The sequence below is a fragment of the Taurulus bubalis genome (assembly GCF_910589615.1).
Source record: "Taurulus bubalis genome assembly, chromosome: 2".
Taxonomy (NCBI): Eukaryota; Metazoa; Chordata; class Actinopteri; order Perciformes; family Cottidae; genus Taurulus; species Taurulus bubalis.
The window spans coordinates 40,061,913-40,089,440 of NC_136590.1; the positions used below are offsets into that span (position 1 = coordinate 40,061,913).

Sequence of the window (27,528 nt, forward strand, 5' to 3'; positions counted from 1 at the left end):
CTAGGCCAGAGAGTGATGGCGGCGCCCGTCCTGAGAGTGTCCACCCCTCGGTGGGAGAGAATAGCGAGGCTTCTCGTCTGCCTGTTGGGCATACTGCTGTCTCTATACGCCTTTCACGTCGAGAGGGAAAAGGCTCGGGATCCGAGTTTCAAGGCCATGTGCGACGTCAGCAGCACCATCAGCTGTTCGAAAGTGTTCAGCTCAAGGTAATTTGAATTCGGCAAAGAGCGCTCAATGAAGCTGCCCGCTATTGTGCCAATCTGGGAAGGGCTGCGCGGTTCAACTTGTCAAAGGCTCGCAGCTAGCAGCTAGCGTCGGTGCCGGCTAGCCCGCTAACGCGCAGGCTAACTGCAAGCCGTAGCAACCGGCGTGCCGCGCGAGCCGGCACTTGGTGAAAGAACCCCGAACGGAACAAGTTAACTTTCGGCTCGTCGGTTAACGAGGAGCACATCGTTAGCTGACGAGCTCGAGCAAGCTAGCTCTGCTAACCGTTAGCGAACTCAACCCGTTCGGTAACGTTCTCCTTAGCCGGTTACGGTTAGCTGTCAACAGGGAGCCGTCAGCGCTTCATCCAGCCAATCAATCGATTCGTTGCTGATAGGCTAGCTAACGGTGACCGGTCGTACTGGGTGCTGTGTGTGCATGAACAGGGGGCAACACATCTGTAACACACAACTTTAGCACAAAAGTTGACGGCAGCTTGTTTCGGACCGACGTGTGTGTGTCTTTTCGCCGGCTGAGTCCATTCATTCCGCCGCTTTCCAGTGGCTAGCTGGCTTCGTTTGGATGATTCGGGGCAACTTTTGTAACCTTGTAGCTAGCGCTCGCGCTAGCTGTCACACCGGGCTGTCACAAGCTGCCGTGCTAATGTCGGTCAGTCTTAAAGCGGCTGGACCCACGGACGTTACACCTTTACGTGACACGGCAGAGGGGCAGCGCGCGGAATGGCCACAGAGGTCAGAGGAAAGGACTGTGACCGCGGTGGCCCCCGTACAGTGTCAGGGATGCTAACCGTCACACGTTGATGCCACAGAGCTACATGGTCACATGGACGGTTCTACTTTAGCTCACTTCATGTTGTCCGCCAGAATGAGTTGAGACTTCAGTTTGCAAGCAATCAGCCATTGAAACCCCCTTTACACTCTTAAGTTGACAGTTATTCTATGAAACAAAAGCTGTCAATGCATAACTCGACTGTTGGCAACTATGAATGACTCAAGGGAACCCCACCTAGTCTCCCATTGAATCAGTCCTTTGCAGGCCTTGTGAACTCGTAGCATGGCTGGAATGTAACCTGTCTAGGACCTGTAAGATGAGTGAGTCAACTCCCAGTCTCAGCATTAAGAGACAGTCCAGCCTTTGTCACCCAACATAAGCTGCGACCCATCAGTTCTGACTGAGTGTGTTCCCGAATAATGAAGTGAGGACTGCATGAAAGACACAATTTCTTCAGATGAAAAATCATAGCCGTTTATACTACTCATCTAATCTCCGCTGCCATCAAGGTTTCTAAAGAGAATACCCTATATTTGGTGATGCAGCTTATAGTAGTATGTACTTGATTATGGTAAAGAGATTTTAAAATGGTAGAATACTTGCACGGAGGTTTTAAAACTTGCATTATCCCGACCTGTAAGAGCATTCTTCCCAAATGTTTGAAAGCGCGGTGTTTAGAAGTCGACTGCGGCCCACCTTGGTGCTATGGGCATGTGGTGGTGCTAAATGAGAAGATTTTATAACATCAATAATAATATCAACCTGCCTCTTATCTCCATGCTCCTGCTGTTTAGCATCAGATAAGACATGGGACACTTAAAATATTCATACTGAATGAAATATGATGTTCACCAAAACATGATATAATAAAGAATAACTGGTATATGAATAGTGATATACCTATACAGTTGTGTAAAGAGATGAGCGTATACTCGAGCACGCTTCTATGCTTGAACTCTGGAACTTACACATTGATCAATATGACAGGAGAACCCAAGTAAGCAGGGTCACTGTTGGCACATGTATGAGTTGTTATATTATGCAATAACTTGGAAAAAACAGAGAAAAAAACCTGTGTCAGACTATGAGAAAAAGTATATGAAAAATGTTTCCTGAACATGTTGAGTGTGTTCCCATTGAGTGAAACTAGTACTGCTTTAAATAGCTCGAGCATGATGACCACACTCCTATCTTCTCTTTTGTTGTGCTGGATCTTGTGGTTTTCTTGGAAAGAACGCCATCAGTACATCAAAAATAACAGCAGCACTGGAACGTGACCTAATGTGTTGCAGAGGTTTAAAGTTAGTGGTCAACAACAGACTGGTATTGCCAGCGTCTTGACAGTTCTTTATAGAGTTCTTAAAATCAGACAACCCTAATTATTGTTGCCTTTTAGGAGCTCTCATCTGTTAAATGCACTGATACAAATTGGTGGGACAGAAAGAAAAAGAAACGTTTTAGCTTTGCAGCATTTGTTTTCTCCCAAAAAGTCCAGATTGGTTTAGTCAATTCATTGATCAATTGATCAAGAGAAAGAGAATCAATAGCTATCGTTTTGGACTGTTGGTCGGACAAAATCCTGTTTGAAAATATCATCTGGCACTCTGGGAAACTGTCATGGACACTTTTTTTAATTTACTCTTTTGTAAGATTTTGTTGACAAAACAATGAATCCAGAAAATAATCAGCAGATTAATAGTTAATTAAATATGTAGTAATTGCAGCTCTAGTTCACTGAACACCAAAATGGTTTTCAGGAGATTTATAATATGCCTATCCTGGAACACAATTCTCAGAAAAAGCAAACCTCACCCAGACGGTATTAAAGCTAACTGGAAAACAGGAACCGAGTGTGATCGCTGCATATAAGGTTTTTTTTTTTTCAATCCTGTCTCCATTCTTTTGGTTTGACTCATTTGGTTTCAATAGACTTCATCTGTGATGCAGGCTGTTTACTTTGTTAGATTCTGTACTGCTGAAGTAAAGTTGTAACTGCCTTCTTTGTCTTGGTGTGGTCTAGGTGGGGTCGAGGGTTTGGACTCCTGGGCTCAATATTTGGAAATGACAGTGTACTGAACCAACCCAACAGTGTCTATGGGATTGGCTTTTATGCCTTTCAGCTCCTACTAGGTAAGATATGACTTTATTCAGTCGTCTATTGGTGTTGCATATTCAGGTGACAATCTCCCTAGTCATTGCATTAGCAACTAGTGCCGACTCAACACTTTGCCTTCCTCCGTCATTGCTGTATTTGCCAAAATTGACTCACATGACTCTGATATCATACATGGGGGACATTTGTAAATATAATAATCTAGTTGCAGGCGGCTCATATTTGTTGAAGCTCACCTGATCTGCAATCAATTTGATCAGCTTTTTGGACTTCATTCTAATTCATTTTTTACCAAGACTGCAGCAGTGGCATATTAGTGTAGAATAAGGGAGGTGATCAATAGACCTACGCTGCTCTCCAGACAGCAGCCTCATTCTTTGTGTTCGCCCCAGTGTAATTTGGCACTGACAGTTCAGAGTCATCCTAAACATTTTCCCTTATGTGTGACTTGTTTTAACTCAGTCATGCTGGTTTGCCTGCCGAGTGGCCAGTAGGCTTACAAGGCCACCTGGCGCTGGCACGGAACAAGAGCTCCTTTTAGCCACAGCAGTTACCACTCATTTGACCAACACAATAGCAGCCCAGATAAGCCAAACCGCTACAGCGGGTCAAGATTTCCATATTAAAGGCAAGACCATGCCGTTTCAGAAGTTTCATTATTCTTATGGCCTTGGACCGTTCAGTATTTGCTAGCAGTCAAGAATCTGCATATTCAAAGTTTAACCTCTTGATTAATGCCAGTGAACATCATTGAATACTGTCAAAGAAAGGACTGTACTGTACACTTGAATGTTGAAACAAAACTAATGCCAAAAATGTGCCCTTTTCCCATCATTTTATCATCAATTTATTTTGGACCATCAAACGGAATAACCATCAATAAAAAATAAATGACTTGGTCGGTTATTAAATTGACTGGATTATTCCAAAACAAAGCACTTTATCACAATATTGTAGGAGTGATACGTCCATAACATTGATTTGTGCTCATTGGCCACATATGGCATACATATCATGGAAAAATCTTTTGACAATTGATTAATTTATTTCACCTCATGGTATATGGTCCATCCAGAGAAGATAACATAATGTACTACCTGTCTGTACTACAACAACTTCTTTAATGTCTGTTAGTGATTGGTGTTACCACCTGTTTGGATTCATTGAACTACTTAATATACTGCTGGCTAGTTGAATCTAATAATAATAATAATACACCATGTATTCATGGATCACATTTAGTTTTGATAATATGAATCTGGCAAAGTAACTAGGAAGTAAAGCTTTAGAATAAATGTAGTGAAGTAGAAAGTACAGTTTATGAATCGTAGTGAAGTAGAAATGCAAAGTACCTCAAAATTATATAAGTGGTACTTGAGAATGATAAATTTGCTACTCGAGTAAAACGTTTTACCACTGAACCTTACGGCATAGTATTTGTCATGTAATCACTGAAAAGGACCATGTGTTCAACTAGAATCCTTATTGGCACTGATTCTAGTAGAACACTCATTATATGAACTCAAACATGCCCAATCAAACCTTTTTGATTTCACAACCCTTAGATATGCAGCGTACTCATGCTCTTACAGCTGTCAATCTGCGTGACTCAGGCCGACATGCCAGACAGTGTTTGGCTGGGTATTCTGCCAGTAAGAGAAACCAGGATCCAACCATTTCGGCTTTAGGTGTGGAGCAGCCAAACTGTGACGAGCCCTAATGACGTATCAAAAGCGCCAACACGGAGTAAATTTAGAAAACCTGAGAACTATGACTGCACCTCATGTGACAACAGAATAATATGTCCAGTGTTTAGGCAGAATGTCATCACGAGGAGGCTGGTTGCATAAATGGAGAACTGTCTGAGGCTGAAAACTAAAGAGCAGACTCATCAGGTTATTTGTGTGTTAAGGTTGCCGTTGTTTCTTCTTCTGCGGTTATTTGCCTATGATTTAGTTTGTGTTTCTCGCCTTAGGAATGACTGTCAGTGCAATGGCCGCCCTTATTCTCATGACGACATCCATCTTGTCGGTGGTGGGTTCGCTCTACCTGGGCTACATCCTCTACTTTGTCCTAAAGGACTTCTGCATCATCTGCATCACCACATACGCGCTGAACTTCATTCTCTTTAGTCTCAACTACAAGCGACTGGTTTACTTGAACGAGGCCTGGAAGCAGCAGCTTCAGGCCAAGCAGGACTAAGCTGTCGAGAGCGGCAAGAAAAGTGCGACAAACAAACAAACAAAAGAAAAAAAGAAATGTGACCTCTGAACATTTGACTTGCCACCAGGAGACCTTGCTTCCAAACGATGTTTATTCTGCTGTGTGTTTCAAAAAAGAAAAGGAAAAAAAAAAAAAGGAAAAGAAGAAGAAATTTAACTTAAATGTTGGGCCGGACATCTCAATGTTGCAAACACAGGAGGAGTTGTAAGTGAAAGATGATTTCTCTTTTCATTTATTTTTCCTTGTTTAGCATTGTACTCACTTAAGGAAGGGGCTGGCTGTGTGCGCGTGTTTGTGTGTGTGGGGAAACACATCGACCCGAGCAAGCAGCGGCAGATACCGAGCGATGGAGGACAGCTCTCTTTTGAACAAAAAGGATCGCAGAATGGAAGAAAACGGAACATTTAAGGGGTTTACTTGAAACGGTTAGAAAGGTCCTTTTGCTGCACAGCGGATCTGCACTAAATGTGTCCCAGAATAATAATACAAAAGAAAAAATCACTCATTAGTTTATCCTACAGTCTACAGATACGGTTCTAGCCCGAGGGGAGGGGAGGTTGGGGGGAGGCAAAAGGATTAACATTTATACAGAATAGTTTGTTTTCATGTTTACACTTTGTAGTATGTTTCTTTTCTGAAGAGGACCACTAAAAATCAACACAGAACAATGGGGGAAAATTGTGTGTAGATCAGTCAGATTGTTTGTTTTGCTATTCTGTAAATAGCTGCTGAGCAATATTCCAGGCTAGATTGTGATTTAGTGTTGACACAAACCTTTAAGGACAAAAATGAAGTAAAAACACCAACAAAACATCAGTAAATTGGGAACAAAATAGGCGATAAAGGTCACCTGTCAGGGGGAGGAGTCTGGAGATGTGCTTGGGACGTCCTCCGTCCTGAAATCCTGGCCAGGCATGCAGTTCAGAGTTGTGTGGATTTCTTTGTTCGTAAGTGGTTACGTTTCATCTGAAGCCACCGACACAAGTCTTTTAAACAGAACTATGGGTTCTTCTCACCATGTTTGCATAAAGGCACCCTCACTCTTTTTTTTTTTTTTGGAGGGGGGGGGGGGTTATTATGTGAAAAGCATTCCTGACCTCCACACAAGTGGGATCCATAAAGACTTATGTGCCTAAAGGAGTGTTAAGGTGAATCACCTTAATTTCTTTTTTTCTGTTATTTTTTTCTTTCTTTCTTACATTTCGGGTTGGGGAGGGTAATGTTATGTTAACACCAGGTCTGCTTGTTGTTTTATTGTCACAGGTCCAAGGCTTTATTTTTATGATCACAGTTTTGTAAGTTACGATACCAGTGAAGTGTTTCTCCCTCCCTAATAGAGTCTCATGAGGTAGCAACGGCTGCTACACTGTGATTGTCTGCTGAAGTGTAGAGTGGCAGAGGCATCTCTTATCTTGCTGTTTCAATGTGTTAATGCTCATCTGGCTTCTGTGCACTGTCCAGCCTGTACACATTTGATGTCAATTGAACAGTAACGGTGATCTTGCCAAGCTGAGTTACAGTTCATTTGCAGGATGTGAACAAAACAAAACAAGTAATGCTTTATGTTGACATGAGCGGCAGAGGCGTAACGGGGGTGCAAGATGCCGTGAGACAAAAACAGCGGCGTGTTAAGCCATATGCGGAGTTTGTGGGAGTTTTTTTTTCTCGATCCTGTAGGAAAAGACATCCAGGTCGCTGGTAGTTTTCTAAGATGAGCCGCTGCCGACCGACACTGAGGCTTTTCATGAAGTGGTTGATCTCTAACATAGCAAGGTTTGTACAGATTAGTCCCAGTATTGGGAGGGGGGGAGGGAGGGAAGCAACCACAGCTGGTAGTGGCTTTGGAGAAGGAATCCACAGTATTGCCAGCTCAGTCCAGCACCCAGTGACAGAGTCGGACCATTGTCTCTCTTCCATCCAGAATTCATGGATTTACAGCATCCTACCCGCCAGATGCATGGTACACCGTCTCCTTGCTTTAAGCATGTGTTGGACATCGGACCATCTCACACTCAAAGATCCAGAGCAGTCGTAGTAATAACTGTAACAATGTGATTCATCTGTGGCGTCAAACTGGCTTGTTAATAGTTCCCATTACTGCTAGTCTCCATGCCCCTTCGCTCTGATGGAATTCAAGTTCTCCCTGACAGTCTTTTGTGGAGCGAGGGTTGTTGACGTATTGATGATGGCAACTGCCAGGAAAGTAATCTGTGACATGCTCCCTATGATGACCTGCGAAGTCGTTGCTTGTCGATGAAAATGGGAATTGAGGAGGCGCCACCCCCATGGATATTATCAAGTGAAATTGTCTGTTCATTCATGTTGTAACCCATTTACTAAGTTTTTTTTTTTTTTTTTTTGTGTATATATATATATATATATATATATATATATATATATATATATATATATATATATATATATATATATATATATATATATATATATATATATATATATAGCAACGTTACATTTGGTGTTGCCCATTTCCAAATCACAATGGTTTCTCCCTACACACCAGACAGGCAGTGGTTTCCGTTCACTATGTGATACACATGAAGAGATGCTTCCAGCTCTTAATCCCTCACAGTGGAGATCTCTATACTGTTCACCATGTCAATGTTTGTCCTTTGAGTTTCAGCATAACTGTTGTGATGCAGTTTGGCATCGAGTCTAGGCTTCAGTCATAACCTGATGGATAACCTAACTTAAAGGAGTACTCCACCTTTTAACATGCACTCTAATAACATTTATTCAAAACTGATGCAGCAAAACCAGAAATATCTTTTATTTATTCAATGCATTCTTCTTCCCCGTCGAAACAGACTACATTACCCACAATACAACTCGACCACCGACAATTCAGCCGGATATTTGGGTTTGGTGTGCTAGAAGTGGAGAACATAGTAAACGTATGTCGTAGGACCCCAAACGCCTGTGAGCAGACCTTGATGTGTACATTCTGTGGAGTACCCCCTTTAAACACATTTCATTCTCTTTGAAAGTGGATTTTCATGCCATACAGAAAAGAGTGGGAACCAATGGCGGCCTGGAAGAGAAACTCATTCAAACACTAGTTTGCTTTGGAAAATGGTCGGCAGTTATGTTACATTGGCACGATTGGTAGTAGACTGGCACAAACCAGTACAGTCCTTTTTGTTAAACCTGCTGTACGGTCCTCCATAGAATGATCGATTGCGTCATTTCTCAGCAAGTCATCTTTAAGATCTTCCGTACACAGCATTGCCTTGTCGGGCTCACATCAGGTTCCGTTTCATCTCGACTCGGAAAAAGATTAACAACCGCACTGTTTTGTCTTTGTCTGGGGAAGCCTGTGCACCCGCATGTAAGACAAGTCTCCTATGGATTCACTTGCACAAGTCAAACTGACATAACTTGCTAGTTTCTGCGGCAACAACTATGGGTCCGGTGAGTACTAGCGGCCATAGAACTGACAAGTGCACAGGAGGTATCATTACGTTCACGATTCCAGTCATCTTCGAGCCCGTCGCACGAGTTATGTGCAGTTACTTTACAAGAAAAAATGGGTCAGAAATTTGGAGGACAAGTCAAAAGTTTGAAAATCTTTGGCTGGTAAACGCATGTTGTGTGATGGTTTAATGTCAAAACGGAGGTCAAAATGATCGATACTGCATTCTCAAGAATATTCATTTAGGCCCTGAGGTATAACTGCCATGTTAGTTGCATCACCAATGCCAACAAAAGTGCCTTCTGTTTGATCACTAGGCCTTGAGCCAAAGATGAGCAACAGTAATAGCCTTGTAAAATGAAGAATGGTAACTGTAACGGGCACGAATGGTTGCCTTCCTTAAAATGTAATCTGGTAAATTGGTAATTCCCAAAGAGTTGATATCCAGTATCGGTGCATTAATCCATTTGGAAATTGCCAGACGAAATGCCCTGTCGAATCAATGGTCATCCCCTTTTCCCCTTCCTGAACTCCGCTATATAATTATCATCTTTATTTTGTCTAGCTAGGACATGTCTGTTAGCGAAGAATACACTCTGTTTAAACTACATGATTGTAATGTTTATTTTTTTCTCATCCCTAATTATGCCCTTTAGCTGTATAGACTGTTAACATTCTGGGTTATTTTAGTAAAAAAAAAATAAAAAGATGAGGGGTTGAGGGGGCTAGGAATCCATGTGTCAGCATACAATGTTTATTAAATTTCTTTGTGGAGGAAAACTTACTGGGTTTGCTTCTGTATTGCCAAATATGTTTTAAAATGCTGTATTTTCTTACATGGAAAAGTGTTACATGAATGGTAGGAGGGTGCAAAAAAAAAAGAATCTGTTCAAATCCATCTTACCTTAAGGGAAAACTGTGGTTGACATGAGAACATTTTTAAATTGTGTCATTGTCATGTGGAAATGATCTACCATTAAAACATTCCCTCTGAAACTACCGCTCACTTTAAGTCATTTGAATACGGTTACACATATAGTGTAACCGTGGACAAAAAGCAGATTCACTGCTAAATGTAATGTTACTGTGACATTGAAGGATTAGTGCACGATGTATTTGTCGCAGAATAATAATCAGGTTATGAACATTAAAACTTGCTGTCATTCCTCCTGTTTATGCTTAAGATCCCTTCCTGTTGTGCTTCCAATGGAAGGAGTGTGGACACAATCCACAGCTCCTTTGTGTAAAACATATTCCAACGTCTGTTACAAAAATCAGGTGAGTATTTTCCAAAGTTAGTGTGTGTAGTAGGACATTTCCTCCATGTGTCACTGTCCCTCCATCACAGCTCAGCAAGGAAACACTTTCCAGGAAACACCAGGAATTCTGGACCTGTAACCTTGGAAGACGCCCGCTTGATTCTACCAGTGTATATATTGCTGAAGCCCCGTTAACTTCAGATAAAAAAAAAAAGTGATTATATTGGCACAGCGAGGGCTGTGGATTTTGTCCCCCAAGTCTTCCATTGGAACGTGTCAAGAAGAGAACAGGAGGAATTATTACAATAAGAAAAAAATATTCAAGGTACATGTGGACATTGTTTTAAGACAGATCTGAAAAAAAAAAATTGTGAACCCGCTATTGGACCTCAAGGTTGAAAATGTATTTCTGTCTAATGCCGGATGGAGTCATCAGTTGTTTTGTTACTTTCAAAATCTCCAGAGCAACAGAAATCACACAATGTCAACCCTCGTGATCAGTAGAGGGAACTTCATGTGAAAAAGTGTATCCCCTTTTAAGCTCATTCTAAGAAATCTCTTATCAGATAGTCTATCATCTCTAAATCTGTTTAAAAGTAATTATTCTAAATACTTCAGTTAACTTTTTTCTAAAACCTAAACTAAAAAGGGCCTTCAGATAACGGGATGCAGATGCAATAAAATGCTTTTGAAGTGTGCAAGTTGCACAATGTTTTAAAATTCAGAGAACCAGAGATACCACTGACTTTCTTTCATTCTAGATTTAAAAGCAGTGGCAGGTTCCCAAAAATGTAAATGTTTCTTAAATTGACTGTTACGTCACTGTCTCTTAGCTTGTAGTTTCTTTTAACTTGTCCTGTGTTTTCTATGCTGCTGCCCGTCTTGGCCAGGTCTCCCTCGAAAAATATTTTTAATCTCAATGGGACTCTCGTTAAATAAAAGTTTCAATTATAAAAAGACAGGATATTAAATATCAGTATTTAAACATATACAGTATCCCTCCTGTTGAGAGAATCATGTCTGAACCTCTGAGTCACCGTGACTGAACCTCTTTAATAATCAGTGCTGATACGGAGTCAGTTCATTGGATTATTTTTTTTTTTTTTCCCCCAGGAAAGGTTAACTAATCTAGTTGTGCAACAGCGATTGTGCAAATGGCGACTACAAATCCAAAAAGGATTAAAAAAAAGGCTTTAATGTCTACATCTTGTATGCATGTACTGCTGCTGGTAGCCACTGTACGTTTGAAGGAAAGCTAAAGCGGTGTCTTAATATTTGTTCAGCTGTAACATGGAGGTCAATCATGTGATGCGGGTACATGCAGAGACACCGATGGTTCTAAAGTTGTATTGCAGTCATGCTGCCATCATGCCACTTAACCCTTTAGGTGCACGTTAGGTATGTTTTGAAAGCATTCAGTAACACTAAGACTGCAAAGTAGACTTCAATGTGCTCTACAAAACAAACTAAACAGTTTGCATATCTTCTTTTGTCTTTAATAGCCTGATTCATATCAAAATTATCTTGATTTTCACATATAAAAATAAAACACGTATGATTGGATTCAGCACATCACATCAATAGTACACGTATTCAGCACTGAGCTAAAATATGCTCAGAAATGACGGCGGCTTCCAACGACGTTGTTATCACACTGCAAAAACACTTTTATTCATTTATTTAAGAAAATGTCTTCCCAAACACTATAAAAAGGAAACCAGAGGAGATGGTGTGGAAGCTGCCGTCCATTACTGTTCGCTTGTAATGTAGTGTGCTTTCTCTGCCAGGTGAACGCATCGCCTGACCGGAAGAAAGACCGAAGGTCCAATTGGATGATGAAAGATTGTGACCTTGAACTTTTTATGATATCAATGGAAAGCCCTCCATGTATATGCATCAGGAAATCCTGTGACAGCTAAATAAAGTGTTAGTCAGTCATGGGTATCCTCAGGAAACCATATCACCAACATGTGCATTGTATAATGATTCAAATGTTCTATATGGTTGGTGGTTTAGCTCATAACTGCAGACCTGAGAGAAGTGTCATGGTGGTTTGATCATTTGCGCATAGTCAAAATAGGTTTGAAGTGCGATTGAATTAAGTATTCTATAAGCGCTTCAACTAAACCTCATGTTTTTTTAAATTAGGCATGTAGTTTACATGGGATCGAGCCTGCCGACGGGTGTCAGAATGAGCAGGGGTACTTGGTCCAAGGAGGTAGTCTGCCCGTTTCATTGGCCAGTCTCCAGTACCTCTCCTTCAGGATGAAAGCTGCAGCTTTAGGCTGCCTCTGCCTGGTGAAAACACCCTTCTTGTTGCCCACCACGCGTAGGACCCCTGCAGACACCAGAGGGATCAACAAGAACCTCGTCATGCACAGGGACCAAAAACAGAGGAACCTTTTTAGAATGTTACAAAACATAAAAACTAATATCCCTGTATGATTCTAACAATATCAAGTTAGAAAGTTTGCAACAAAGTGATTTTGTTTTGATAATTCTAATGATTTTCTAAATTATTTAATTTATCCTTTGTTTAACTTACCAATAAATAACAATAACTTCTTATATTAATCTTTCGTTCAAGTAATATACCAACACGACATTTTATACACACACAGCCTGCAGAAGTGGACTAATGCATCCTACGCGTCTCGTGGTGTACACATGTGCTGATGGATAATGGACGCACATCAAGTTGCAAACAGGGCGACTTTACATTGTGATGTCAAGGTAAATATTTTAGTTTCATAGGTCTATACGCACATAAACAAACTGTCAATAACTTGCAAATGCTCCGGGAGCTAGAGTTGATTAATCAGATTTTCAGCATGCCCGGAAACGGGTGTATTCACATAATCAACAATTCAATCGTTCCATGTGTTACGGAGATACATTTAAATCACTGATTTAAGTCAGGAGAGTTGGGAGAATTGAAAACAGTTCTGGTTCTACAGGCGACCGTGCTCTCCAGCCGCAGTACCTTGTGAAGTCATGAAGTCCGCAAAGTTCCAGATGAGTTCACCGATGACATACTGCTTCTTCTTCTCGTCGAACACTTTGTGGTAGTTCTTCAGGACGATGTTCTGGTACTCTTCAGTAAACATCACGGGTGGATCCTGCAGAGAGAAAAGACAGCTTTCTTAAACACAAACATGCCAACACCGATGTGGGCGGGTTGAGGTTGAGCAAAATCTGAAATTCATTGCAGCCTTCAGATAGTTGAATGTGTATGAATAGGAGTCCTCACACTGTGAAGCCCCGGCACCGTATCTGCTCCATATTCGCTCTGGATGATGGGTTTCTTGTACTTTCCGTACCAGTTCTCAAACTGAGTGTTGAGCTGCAGGGGGATGAGCTCCACGTGGCCTGGATCATGGTACCAGGAGAAGTAACTGTTTACGCAGATGACGTCCACGTAGGGAGCCTAGAGACCGATAGGGAACAGATAAGGACTCGTGGAGAGACTCTTAGACACGCCCGTGACATCCCCGTTGTTTGATAAGAGCACAAATTGTAAATAAACGCTGAGATAAGCCCTTTTCGTAGATCCCTGCATTTTTTCATAACAAAGCAATATATTTTCTAATAGTAGTAATTACCCGTGATGGGGCGAATACAAACCAGTCTTTCCGTAACACTAAATTGAACGTTTTTCACTATGGAGTAGCAGCAGGAGCTGCTCACAGGTCGCCTACGGCTATTCGCCCCGAGGTAAATGAATAGTGTATAAAGGTAGTCCGAGACGGCAAACTAATGAGTGCCTTTAAGCTACAAGTACACCCAAAGAGGTATTCCTCACAGAAAAGGAATGAGAGGCATGTCAACAACATAGTTTGAATGTTAACATCATGAGAAGCTCAGCAGGATAGTTTGACAGTTTGACTCTTGATCCCTTATTTTCCTTTTTAAAATCAGGCCTTAATGTTAAAAGCAAATTAATAGTTTTTAAGTGGTTATGAAACAGTCAGAGAGGTTTTTACATCGGTTTTGAATTCTATGAGGTACTATCAGCGACAAGATTGGCCTTTTCTATCGAGTTGTTCATCCAAACGATTTACACAAGCAGACAGGAGTCTGCGCTTACATTTTCACAGGAAAGGTTTGGCAGTGAGTAGTAGGTTAGCCAGTTAGAAAAAGGAAGCAGCAGCAGATTTCATCTTGTATGATAATAATAATAATAATAATAATAATAATAATAATAATAATAAATCATTTAAAAACAGAATCTGACAAAGGTTGTAAATCAGATTTGATTGACTGCTGGCAACGTAAACCAATAACGCTTTTGGTTTATGTTGTCAGCTCAGTCAAATCTGATTAAAACCCACCCACACAGTCCCAATTATGTAGATAGTTTCTCGATAAAACATTCCCCCCTCTCCCCCATAGTCTATAGCATATAGTCAATTTATATTTAATGTTACAGAAAACAAACGTGAAAAGTTACAGTATATGACTGCACACATTCTGCTCGTAGGCATCTTAACACCAGACTGGAAAGCAGTGTTTTGCTGCTCTGTTCTCGTCCGTTTCACCTCTAACCACAGCGTGCATCACTGATGAGAGCCATTGACATGATGGTGATGTCACTGTGTACTGACACACCCTGGAGTACACATCTACCTCACTGCAGCAAGTTGAGAAGCAAGGTGTTAAGTGTTAGAGGGCGAGGCTCTGTAGCTTTTCACGGTTGCTAAAACTCACCCCTTTATCCCTGGCATAGTTACTGTCTGAAACAAAAGTGACGGGCCGGGTTGGATCCAAAGCTTTGGTATGTTGTATCACGGTCCTGCAGGAAAAGCAAAAGCACCCGGAAGTATTTACATTGCAATTTTACAGTGTTATATAAATCACTACAATGTCACTGTGCCAACCTCTTTAAATGTGAAGAAACTGCTTTAGTGTTTTTTACAACAGAGTGACAAAGCACATCTGTGCATGTACTCTACATTTCCCCCATGCTGCTTTACTTTATGGGAACTATGGCACCTGGGTGGGGCGACTAGTACTTCCTGAAGCTTCAGGCCATTACTGAGCTCCAGCTGTTTGTGTTCAGAACAGGTTCAGGACTACTCTTACTGCATTTCACACATCAGAGTGAAGGGATAGGCTGTGACGGATGAAACTTTTTGTATGCGAGATACCGTTTTGTTAAAGCTTTATACTTTCTAAATGTTTGGGGCTTTGAGAGGCATCCTGGTAGCCCAGTTCTTGTCTGTCTTTATCAAATGAAGCTGAAAATGCCCAAAAAGAACATCTTAAAAACTTACTGCAAAGGGGACAATCTTGCATAATAAAAAAAAGGGGCAGTTAAGTCAGTTTGTGTATGACGAGTGGATCCAGTCAGGGCTTCACATCTCAACAAAACGACCAGCACTCACTTGAAATAGAAGTCAGCGGGGGGCATCTCCGCAGCCGGCTCATTGGCTACTGACCACATGACCACAGAGGGATGGTTTTTGTCCCGACGCACAAGCTCGTCCATGACAACCAGGTGATGGGTCAGGGAGGCGTTTCCAAAACTGAGGCTACATTGGCAGGGCACAAATAGCACACAGATTATTTTTTGAGGGGGGGAAGCTAGACTTGATACACCAGATTCAGTCATTTCAGGTTACAGGTCAAATTGTGACCAGACATCATTAGTTACCTTTTTAACCTTTAATTCAACCCCCATGTTGTTGTTTTTTTTAATTCTATGTTAACAGCAGTCAGGAGGTTTGACAGAAATAGACACAGGCCTCTGTTTACGTCCTCCTACACTGTGATGATGCCATCAAACACACCTGAAGGTCACAGCGATGCGAGCGGTGACACTTACATGTCTTTGATGCCCACGCCCGGGCACTCATCGATCACCACAATGCCGTGGCGGTCACACATCTGCATGATCTCCTCTGCATAGGGGTAGTGGCTGGTACGGAACGAGTTGGCCCCCAGCCATTTCAGTAAGTTAAAGTCCTTGACAATGAGGGCCCAGTCGAAGCCTTTACCTCGAATCTGTAACACAACGTGAACAGAGAATTATTGGACTGGAGCAACCTTTTCTACCATATTTCTTGTCTATTTTTAAGAGGGTAAAGCTGGTCTGTGGATGGTAGCTTGCTTTACAACAGATACGTTGCTTTAAAAAAAAGGAAATGACTTCCCTCTAGTGGTACTCACATCAGAGTCCTCGTGTTTATTGACTCCATGGAAGTAGAAGGGCTTGTTGTTGATGAGGAACTGGGTGCTGGTAACGTTGACCGTGCGGATGCCAACTGGTAGAGTATACACATCCTCGTACGCAGATTTCTTGTCGGCTGCCTTCAAGCGGACCTAGATGTTAAAATGCAAACATCAGAGACATCTCTTTCAACAGACTTTGCAAACAGGAGCGGTTTGGCTGAATACCCAACCACTACAGCGGATTGGAGAGTCCAAGTGATGCAAAACAAGATCCGGTAAAGAAGAAAAGTCAAGGTGGAATTCAAACTATAAATAAAGTTTTGAAAATGTTAATCCCATTTAGATATTTTCTTTTTTTTTATTATTATTTACGACTAACCATTTCATTTTCGAGCAAAGGTGCGCTCTGATTTACCGTGGCACATCTGACATTTGAAGTTTGTGCCAATGGCCAGTTTCAAATAATACATCTCTCTCAGCCTTATTCTACTGACAATGAGGAGCAGAATCCCAGGTAGGCGCTTCTACTGACAAGTAAAAGGTCCATTTACATGACTGCATTATAAAACATGAACTTGTCTTCAACACAAAAAGGTGTATTCAACAACATTCCCCCTCATAATGACCAACTAAAAGCAATAACATATTATTCCTTCTCAAGCCAACTGCCTTGTTTCACATGTATGGAAGCATGTTGTCTTACCTCCATAGAGTAGAGGTAGCCTGGGTTCTCATGCATCAGGTACGGCCACCACAAATTGACATCCATTACTTTGAGGACTCCAGATGGCTCGCTGGAGGTGGCAACACAGTGGCCATCTTTATCCATCAAAGTGACATTCAGGGAGGCTGAGGCGGCATCTCGGACTGATATCTTGTATTGGACAAGACCTGTAATGAAGGGAAAACACTCCAAATATGTCACATAACTACTTTTTGGTAGATTACAAGAAACACACGTGGCTTTATTGAACGGTTTACTCTGCAACAAGCGCGTTGGTGAAGACTTGCAATCAATTAGTTTTTATATAAATCGCATGCATTCATTTACCAGTGTTATCCAAGAAGTTTGTCACCACGGTGATGTCATCCACATACGCCTTAGGAGTAGTATACAGCAGTACGGAGCGATGTATGCCGGCATAGTTGAAGAAATCAAAGAAGATGCTTTGCACAAAATACCCATCAGGATACCTGTTGAGCGATTACATTTTTACTCATTATCTGAACTGACAAGCAACATGACACACATTTTAAGCCTGCCCTAAATACCACATCAAACTAGAAAAGGGTAAATTCTCAGAAAAAAACTGCCATGTTTCTACAGTAGCCCAGAATGGACAAATCAAACAGTGGCTCAGAGAGCTGAAATGTAATTTGAAGTGCTGAGTGGCATCCACATGGGAAGGAATGTGTGACTACAAGTGAATTGACTGAAGTACTGACGAAAGCAGTTGAAGGGTAAGTACATGAGTGAGGATGTAACCATGTCTGTGACTGGCTGAATACACATACAATATTTACTGCAATTTCTCAAAACTTTAAAAAGATAAATAAATATTAGAAAGATGTGTTAAAGTGAAAGTGCTGTGATCTGTTGAGTTCAAATGATTGGTCTAGCTTGAAGAACTTGTAGGTTTAACATTTCTGCACATTAATTCCCATTATAAAAACAAATGAAAAGGAGTATTTTAAACTTTAAACTTGTGAATCGAAGCAAATCAAAGTTAGTTTTCACGGGTTCTGAATACACATTCCTAGATACAGTCACAAATCATAGTCCGAATTTCGAGATTCTTTTACATATTAACAAATCTGATTACGCAAAGGCAGATTGGGATTCAGTTACTCAACTGTCCCCACACATTTGCTAATAGTTTTGCTGCAATAATGACCCCATGCAGTTTGTGTCAGTGAAGTTGGCACACCCAAAAAAACAAATGTAGTCAGTGTTTCACTTCTGAATGAAAAAAGACTGAGTTTACTTGGTCTTGTCGGTCATGTACTTGATGCTTCCTGGTGGGAGAGTGTCCAGGGACAGAGTGTTGTTGACGGCGATGGTGATCCTGCACGGCTGAGTTGGGTCCTTGCGGAGTAAAGTGCCTATCTCGGCCTCAAAGGGAAGATGGCCACCTTTATGCTCCGTCACTTTCATCCCATTCACCCACTGCAAACCAAAGCAAACCAAATTAGCGTGGCCACATGATTACAAGAGGTGGAAAACGTAGAAGGGACGGGTGTCATATTTTAAAAAAGTGAAGCACAGGCGTTTTGTTTTTCCAACTTCATTGAAGTGCATAGGACACGTCATACTCACAATTACTGAGTAATAGTGAGCACTTCCCACTCGGATGACAATTCTTGTTCCTTCATCGGCGATCCAGCGGGCAGGGACCACCGCCTCTCTCTCGTACCAAACCCAGCCAATGAAATCTCTCAGTGTGGGGTCCTGGGTGATGTCATTGTAGCTGGCAGGAACTGGCATGTCAATCACTGGGCCGGTCTACAGAGGATAAAGCATCAAAGAAGTTCTGCTCTGGCGAGTTTTTAGTAACAGTGATGATTATAGTCAGGAATAATATAAGGGAGTTAATAATGACTGGATTCTCCCTGAACTTAATTTTGCTCCTACGGCAATGGTTGGGTCCCAAACTGGGGGCCAGGGCCCCACAAGATAAATCTCAGGGATCACAAGATGGTTCAAAGTAAAAAAATATGTACTGTTAGGGCCATATGTATTTGGACTGTGACACAATTTCTTATTTTCCTCTTACACCGATTTGAAATGATGCAGTCCATTTGTGGTTGAAGTGTAGACTTTCAGCTTTATTTCAATGGATATAACACAACTTAACCATTTAGGAATTACCAACATTTATACACAGTCCCCCACATTTTCAGAGGCCCAAAAGTAATTGGACAATTGTCTTACAAATAGTTTGCAGGCCAGGCGTGGCCTGTTCCCTCAATATTTCATGACAAATTCAGCGGATAAAAAGGTCTGGAGATGATAACAAAAATGTTGAGTTTGCATTTGGTAGCTGGTCCAGGGAACTCTCAGCACGAGGACCAAAGAGGTGTCAACGCAAGTGAAGGAGGCCGTTAAAAGGCTGACAGACTACACAAACCCATCAGGCAGATAGCAGAAACATTAAGACTGACCAAATCAACAGTTTGGTGCATTCCTAAAAATAAGGAATGTACTGGCATGCTCACCAACACCAAAAGGCCCGGAAGACATGTACAGTAGCTGTAGCAGAATTCTTTCCTTGGTGAAGAAAACCCTTCAGAACATGAATACTGAGGTCAAGAATACTCTGGAGGAGGAAGGTGTGTCTTTGTCAAAGTCTACAATCAAGAGATGCCTTCATTAATCTATTTAATTTACTAGTTTGTCCAATTACTTCTGAACCTCTGAAAATGTGGGTGGCTGTGTAAAAATGGCTGTATTCCTAAACAGTCATATTTTTATTATATCCATAGAAATGAAGCTGACAGTCTACACTTCAACCACATTTTGACTGCTTTATTTAAAATCCATTGCAGTAGTGTCAATAGGCAACATTAGAACAATTGTGTCACAGTCTAAATACTTATGGACCGTGCCTGTCACAGTCCATAAGTATTATGAACTTCTCTCTTTGCGATGTCTGTTGAATTAAAAACAGAACATGTACACGTCTCGCCTTTGAGCTATTTTTGCTTGTATTTGTCCAAACAAACAAAGTGTATTCCGCCAGTGCTGCTGCTCACCTCTGCAAGGCGCCGCTTGTACCATGCGCTCTCGAAGCCCTGGTTCCTGCTCGGGGACCGGTCTGCCCTGAAGCTCCACAGCCCGTTGAGCTCCTTCACCTCCCGGGAGGAGGACTCCCGGGGGAAGAGCATGCCGGCGTCCAGCAGACATGCCGCTTCAAACACGGCGAACAGGCACGAGAGGCGGAACAACACGAGTCTTTCAGGTCTGGACATCCTGCGCAACTCCTCCACGTCCCACTCGGAACAAACAGCTGCGCGGTCCTTTTTACTGACTCTGTCACGTGGCTTGTTCTGAAGTCATGTGACCGCAGGGCCGCTTTCTCGCGTTGACTTAACCCACGCAACGGGACTTCTCGTCCGACAGGTGAGCTTAAACCAGCCGAGAACCAAGAAGCAGCTGATGGGAACATGCATTTAGGATAATAATAATAATAATAATATAACGTTATTTATATAGCACCTTTAAAAACAAAGTTTACAAAGTGCTCTACAGAGAAGCAAAGCATGAACAAAAAGGACCATACCATAAAGGCAATGAATACAAATAACCAAACAAATAACCGAAAAGAGCAATTGGAGTAAAAAACAAAATATACAAACAAAAACAGGGGAACAAAATAACTGCATAATAGATCATAAAAGGACGACATCACTTAAAAGCAATTCTATAAAAATGGGTTTTAATTAAGAAGTGATTTAAAAAAAGTTATTGATTCTGCCAGCCTTATCTCCTGTCGTATGTTTACAGATTGTAAAGCCCTCTGAAGCAAATTTGTAATTTTGGGCTACACAAAATGAATTGAATTGAATTGCATTGACATTATTTACTTTATTATTCAATATATTTATTGTACTTGAGGGACATCATTTAGGATGAAACGTGAGGGCAGCGTGTCGTACGTCTCCACCACATTAAAAGTCCCGGCCTGGCACATTTCAATGTCGTCAAAAGAACAGACGCAAACATATAAATAATCCACAACACGAGGAAACCTAACCATGAGTTTCTATATCCGCACAGCAACTCTTCATACCCGGATGAAGCGTTGAAAAGATGACGCTAGATGGCGCCAGACGCGCATTCAATGTCAACAGCGTCAACTCACAGGTTTAAAAGTGTTCTTTCAGCACATGCACAGATTAATCTGCAACAAGTCTTGAGCTCCTTCTGGTATTCATGGAAATTTGGTCAATATAAAATTAGAAGAAACCTACTAACACCGAGTGAAGTTGTTTCCTTGATTATCCATCCATGACGTTCAAGGTTCAAGGTTTTTATTTTGCCATTTGTTCCTAGGCCAACAGTCAGACACTTTTTTTGTGCAGGCTTCTCTGAGTCAACAGTTTTGGAAATAAAAACACACTATAAAAAGAAAGAGAAAAAATATAAAATATGAAAACGCTATATATATGGTTGTATATGTACAAAAGGTTGTAGTATGTACAAGAAAAATAAAGTACAACAAATTGTTAAATAACAGTAATAAATAGGCTAGTCCTGTGTGCTGTTCCTGGGGTTGTACTAAGTCTTAACTGAGCTGGGAGGATATTTGGGGATTTAGGGAGTAGATGCTCTCAGTGAAGGCCACTGCAAAACTATTAAAAACTGTCCACCTCCTTGCGGACTTAGTGATAATAATACTAGCCTGTTTATGTTATTATGTTTAATTAAAACAAAAAAAACAGTTTCAGGTTGTACGGTAAAATCCCAAAGCCCTGGTGGCGTTGGGGTGTAGCCTACGCTGACCATGAACTGCGGCGTCGCTGGTTCGGGTCCTTTGTTGCTTGTCTATCCTCATTTGTCCTTGCCCTCATTTTCTGTCCTCCCTCTACTGTCAAATTGCAAATATTGGCATAAAATGAGCAAAAGTAACCTGTGAAAGCACATTTGGTTTCATGACAATAAAAGGCCTGCCAGTATTATTGTCAGTTTTCTTAGTGACCCAATGTGATTGAATCGTGAGAGAGATACTGGCACTTAACTGTGCATCGCAGGTGTATTTGGAAAGAGTGGGTTGCCATGATCTTTAAGATCAAATGATACTTTAAGTAGCATTTGTGGAATGAGGGTTGAGGAATAAATATATAACATTTGTATTTGATTTCTTTTATTTTTATTTTAGTCTGACGTGGGGAAAAAAGCTCAAAAAGGTTTTGTTCCTTGTGTGGATACATTCAAAAGCCTGTTATGTACAATTATCTTCAATTGTTTTGTTGTTGTCAATCTTCAATAATAAACTGTATGTGCTGAGTTTTAAGTGTTTACACTTAGTAACAGAGGGCAGAGCAGACAAGTGACACATGTTGTAAATGTGACTATTTACTGGCAGGCAACACATTTAATTGTGGTGTTTATAAATATCCCGCAGAGGGAGCCAGAGGATTAACGAAAGGGCCAAAGGAGGCGAATGGGAGAAGAAGAAAAAACAGATGAAGAAGTAGAAGAAGCAGAGTCTGATATACAAGCTATAGCAACAGTGAGGAGATACAAAAAAAAAGTAGATTTACCACTAAAAAGTTGATGTTGAAGTTATGTGTTTCGGTGGGTTGTTATTCACAAGAAGGCTACAGAGATTAAAGTGATTCAGGACTGAGAACTGCAATACTCGCATATTGCAAATACATATAAATTCAACTTTACTATATGCAGGTTGTTGTTTCATGTTTGGTTGATTTCTGACAGAACGAGTGAGGATGTACAGCAACGACCACGTGCGAAGGAGTCGAGGAGCCCTCATGGATCTGGACCACGAGTCGGATTCTCCACTTGAATTACAGAGGAACTCATGCAAAAATATATAGGGGCCCCTCATTGAACTGAATTACATAGTTGACTTGAAATAAAACTTTACTTGCCTGAACGGAAACTGTTTCATCCGAGAAGGAAATAAACAAGGAATTAAGAGAATGTATTAAACTCAAATATGAAACTGCCCAGGTGTTGACATAAACTGAAGTGGACCATTACATTCCATTTGGTACTTTGATAAGATCTGTCACCAAAAAGGGATGGATTTGAATTGGTTTATTTCAGTTTGAAGGGTCTATACTTCTTTTTCCGTCACTTTATAAATATCATCATAAATACATCTGACGTTCAAACACGTCCCCTGCGTTGTGCACACTCTCCAGCGCTCTGTCACAGTGTATCTGCAGAACAGTGCGTCTGACAATGTTCTGACAGTGTCCTGGCCAAATGTAGAACAGTTGTGTGCACTTCAAACACAGTCCAGCAAGTGCTGCTGAATTAAACAGCAACAAACTGAACATGGACAAAAGAAGGAGTCGCTTGTACCTCTAACTCCCTGTTAGCGGGACAAGCGACTCCTTCTTTTGTCCATGTTCTTACTTCTGAACAGACTGTTTCTGCTGTTCCCTGATAAAAGACAAATGTTTCTTCTGGTACTGTTCATAAAAAAGAAAGAAAACAGATTTATATACTATATGTTAACTTGCAGTTGTGTGCATTATGCGATTAATCGCTGTTAAATCACACAAGAACATGCGATTAATCGATAAAAAATGTTCATCTTTGCCCAGCACTAATTATTGTATATCGGCACAGTTAGTAAAGGTTGCATTTACCTGAATAAATCAGTGATTTAATGCACCACATTCAACATCCTTTCTTTGGTAAAAAATATATTCTAGTACTCGTTCCATCACTTATTCTCTATCCAGGTATACTTACCATCCCTGATTGCCACAGATTGCATTTTCTTGCCTCACAGAATGTATTATCCACAGACTTTTTCAGACTGAAATGCACTTTACTTTCTCTATATTTCTTTCTTTTTTAACTTCTTATTTATGTCTGTCATTTTCTGTGGTGTCTGGCTCAGAGAAGTCAAATGTACTGTGCATCAAAAGTACAAACAGGTTTGTCCTAAAGGGCTTCACAGAGTGATGCTCATCCAAACAACCCATAGCACTGCCATCTGCCTGAAATGAAGTTAAGGTTAATTATGAGTTCAGTGTTAATTTCCTGTGTGAAATCGGTCTCAAGTCATTTTCCCACCAGTTAATTTGGGATGTTTCAAAATGAAAGTACTTTTAATTTATATTTAGAGCTATTCCTTAGGTTCCCATGGCAGTGATGTCTCATATCCTTGGATCATAGACCTCGGTGGCACACATTAAATGTCAATTTCATCAAACATTCAAGCTTATTACCACAGTATGATATGTTGGTTGTCCTCCGTAAAAGGTCAAAATAACTTTAATAATAGTTGTAATCGTCACGGCTTGAAATGTTAGTTTGTTTCCAACTTCGATTGATTGGGATCCAGTCAGACTAACAAGTACATTTCCAGGCCTCCATGAACACTGTAAAGCTTGAATGGCACAAGGCATTACAGAAAGACGTTCTCTTCTTCACATTTCCTCAAAAGGTTTTTACAGATCTACACCAACGTCAGATCTTCATTACATCTCTATTTTTCTGCCACAAACACCAAACCTCACTCACATATAGAGTCTGACAAGTGATGTGTTCCCTTTTTTATCTCAGACATGGTGTGTCTTTCTTTTTCCATGCACCTACCATTTTTGCAGCCTCTCTGATAAACAGCTGTGCAGCTACAAAAGCACTCACATTGCTCAGAGGAGCTGTGGGTTATAAAATAAGTCATAACCTTGACACAGGAAAAATATGGTAGAGGTCATGCCCACATAAGAGGAGGGGGTGGGTGTTGCTTTTGGCAAACATGTCATTCCTTTGTTGTATACAAATCTCCTCTGTTCTTTCAGTCTGTAGAATTGTAGTTATTTGCACTTGCATTTGCAGTTCACAAGGCAAGCGTATACATTTAGAGATTGTGATGTATATTTTTGCTGGCTTTTGTTACTGTAAATTAAACAGGAGAAATAAAAGTGGCATCTCGGTGTTTCTACCTTAATGTGCTTAACTAGTTCTGAATCAAATATGAAATCAGCTCCAGACGCCCAGATTTCAAAGAGAAAGCACTGTTGATCAAGGAGAAGCTCTTCAGTTATCATCATTATGATAATCCCAACACAAGTTATTCTATTCCACATGACATCGTTTCATTCATCCCATCTCAGGTCGTCATGTTTTTAAGCACTAATTATTTTCATAGTTGACCTGTTGTTTTTACATTTCCTTTTTTTATAAATACATTTGTTATTAGACAAAAAATAAAACAGTCTGCAGTAAACCCATTTTTGAAGGGGTGTTCATCAATGCATTATTAATAAGAAAGCAAGGGGGAGCGAGAACTATAAAGGCCGAGAAAGAAAGAATAAAGGGCGACACAATTCCCCAACGCCATGCAGGGTTTCTGCTGATATGCTTTTCCCAGTCGGGCTGCGCCTGTGTTACCACTACATCAGGGGTGAAAGAACACACGTACCTGTGTAGTAACAGCTTTCCTTTTGACCAGCTTTGATCAGTAAAATGTGAGTAAAAACCACAACATACAGATATGGAAGACAAACAAACCTGACAATACAAGGCCAGTTACTGGCTTAAGTATAACGTGCAGATTTAAAGTGCAGAGTACATCAGTCTGCACATTCTGTGTCAACAATATGATAGTCTAAAACCCTTATCTCAATCTGTATCTTGAGCAGATGTAAGTAAGAATGTAATGTTCTCTGATGACATACAGGCGAGTAGATATCGGTACGCTTTCTTCGTTGATGGCTTGCATTCAGTTTTATGAATGAAATGGAGCAGAACTTATCATTTCATACCATAACTGTCATCTGTCACCCGGTGGAATGTTGTTGTTTTTTGCCCACTTAAAACTGAAGCCGGCACGATAGTGATCTACCGACAACGAGTAAGCTGATGAATGTAAACATCATCTGTGTGAAGGTCATGGTTTTAGATGGTTTGAGTGCCATGTGTGTTTCTGTAAACTATGTCTAATAATAGTGTTCCACAGTTATTAACTAATGAACTGGGCCCAGTGTAGTGCGGATGTACTTATGTGTTTCCTATGGCGCTCTATGCATCCTGTCTTTTTTTCATTGTCGAGAGTGTCGACTCTGCTTGGATAAACATAAACGGCTTGGTGGCACATCCGAAAAGGAACCTGAGTTACGTTTCTGTGCTCCTGAAGTCTTCAGGCCGCAACGAACCAACGTAGCCTGTCTGCATAGTCTAAATTCACCAATAGACAGGCTAATCCTCTCATTCTTTTGTGGGGATTTCTTAAAAGATTTCATAGAAATGAAATCACCAATACTCACTAATATCAGTGAGAGCAGTAAGGAGTTGTTGTTTTTGTTGCTCTACTTTTTTTTTTACTACTAGAACCACACGTTGTGCCCAGTGGACATGTTCCAAGGTGAAACCTGTCATTAAGAAAGCTTGCTGTGTGCTTTCCTCCTTACTCCACATGTCCGTGAAGTCCTTAGTACAGCACAACGGCGCGTTGTGTCGCAACACCTGAAATATTTTCAACAACTCCTCATTACTTTTTATAAGACTATCATGCGATAAAAACCTCAATAAAACCTAACGAGAGAATAAAGTTCACACCACGTAGTAAATACTGAGCACATATTAATGGCATTCCTCCTTGGCAGACCATCTAGACAGACATTATATCGAATATCAGTCACTAATAGATTATAAAGCGGGTTGAACATTATTAATGGGTGTGTAAATGTGTTGCTAAACGCGGTTAAGATGCAACAGTTGGAATTTAGCCAGATGGGATAGAAAGGCTGTGTGACCTTTGAGCAGCTAAAGCACAAGGACTTTAATGGCAGAGATTTATACTCTAATAATTTTTTTTACATCATGCACAATTGTCTCCCACCAGAGATATGATCATGTGGGACAAAGGGAGGAAGCCCAAATAAGGAGTCGCTGCCCTGAGGGTCCAGGGAGGCTCAATCCGATAGCAGTAGTGGCAGATTGGCTGTGTGGGCGCATGCATGGCAGAGTAGGAAGTCATCTCTTAAGTCCTGCTGCGCCTCCCTCTGTGCCGAGGTTTCACACTGACTGCCAAAGCTCCGGCTGTGATCAGGAGCCTGCAGAACTCCACCACGTTTATTAATGGCCACTTTCCTGCAGTAATGCCGAGTTTGAGGAGGCATTACTGCAGGATTTCTGCTGTAGAGCCATTTGCACTATTTGGACCAAAAAGAGCAAAGCAGCTTTTCATCAGGATATTACATCCGTAATTGCTCTCTTGTGAATAAAAAACCCTTGCCTTGCCTGTAAAAGGCACGTTAGCAGCTTCTGACACCATGATGTTGCATGAGGTGTGAGGCCGATCGATTTTTAATTCAAAGTCGCATTCACCTCCCTGTCCAAACAGGGTGAAGAAGATCTACTGCATGATGGCTGTATTGCGGCGGACCTTGAGATAACAGGATCATTTTTTAGAGAGAACAGTAATGAGTGACAACCTTTTCAATATCTCAGCAAAATTCCTGGCAATATCCTGTTAGTTCACAGTCTTGTTTCCACAGCTACATGTGCTGGCGAGGGACAAAACCAGCTAAAGATTAACTGTTTCATTGCAACCTGTTAATGGCCGTCGGAGGTCACGCGTCTGGGGGTGTGGAGGGAAACGTAATAGCTGTCATATGAGCGGGGCTGA

The 27,528-nt window shown here is 41.1% G+C and overlaps 2 protein-coding genes across 2 annotated transcripts; one reads left to right on the forward strand and one right to left on the reverse strand.

Moving 5' to 3' along the window:
- vkorc1l1 (vitamin K epoxide reductase complex, subunit 1-like 1) lies at nucleotides 1-5,483 on the forward strand. The gene is made up of 3 exons (XM_079214390.1): nucleotides 1-206; nucleotides 3,017-3,126; nucleotides 5,085-5,483. The coding sequence occupies exons 1-3, from the start codon at nucleotides 16-18 to the stop codon at nucleotides 5,309-5,311; spliced, it is 528 nt and encodes a 175-aa protein (XP_079070516.1). The 5' UTR covers nucleotides 1-15; the 3' UTR covers nucleotides 5,312-5,483.
- A 6,018-nt stretch (nucleotides 5,484-11,501) lies between these two features.
- On the reverse strand, nucleotides 11,502-20,092 carry gusb (glucuronidase, beta). The gene is made up of 12 exons (XM_079214389.1): nucleotides 19,946-20,092; nucleotides 18,510-18,695; nucleotides 18,178-18,359; nucleotides 17,244-17,386; nucleotides 16,896-17,083; nucleotides 16,190-16,342; nucleotides 15,846-16,024; nucleotides 15,406-15,552; nucleotides 14,729-14,813; nucleotides 13,272-13,448; nucleotides 13,005-13,140; nucleotides 11,502-12,359 (listed from the first exon to the last, which is right to left on the reverse strand). The coding sequence occupies exons 1-12, from the start codon at nucleotides 20,075-20,077 to the stop codon at nucleotides 12,208-12,210; spliced, it is 1,860 nt and encodes a 619-aa protein (XP_079070515.1). The 5' UTR covers nucleotides 20,078-20,092; the 3' UTR covers nucleotides 11,502-12,207.
- Between the last annotated feature and the right edge of the window lie 7,436 nt (nucleotides 20,093-27,528).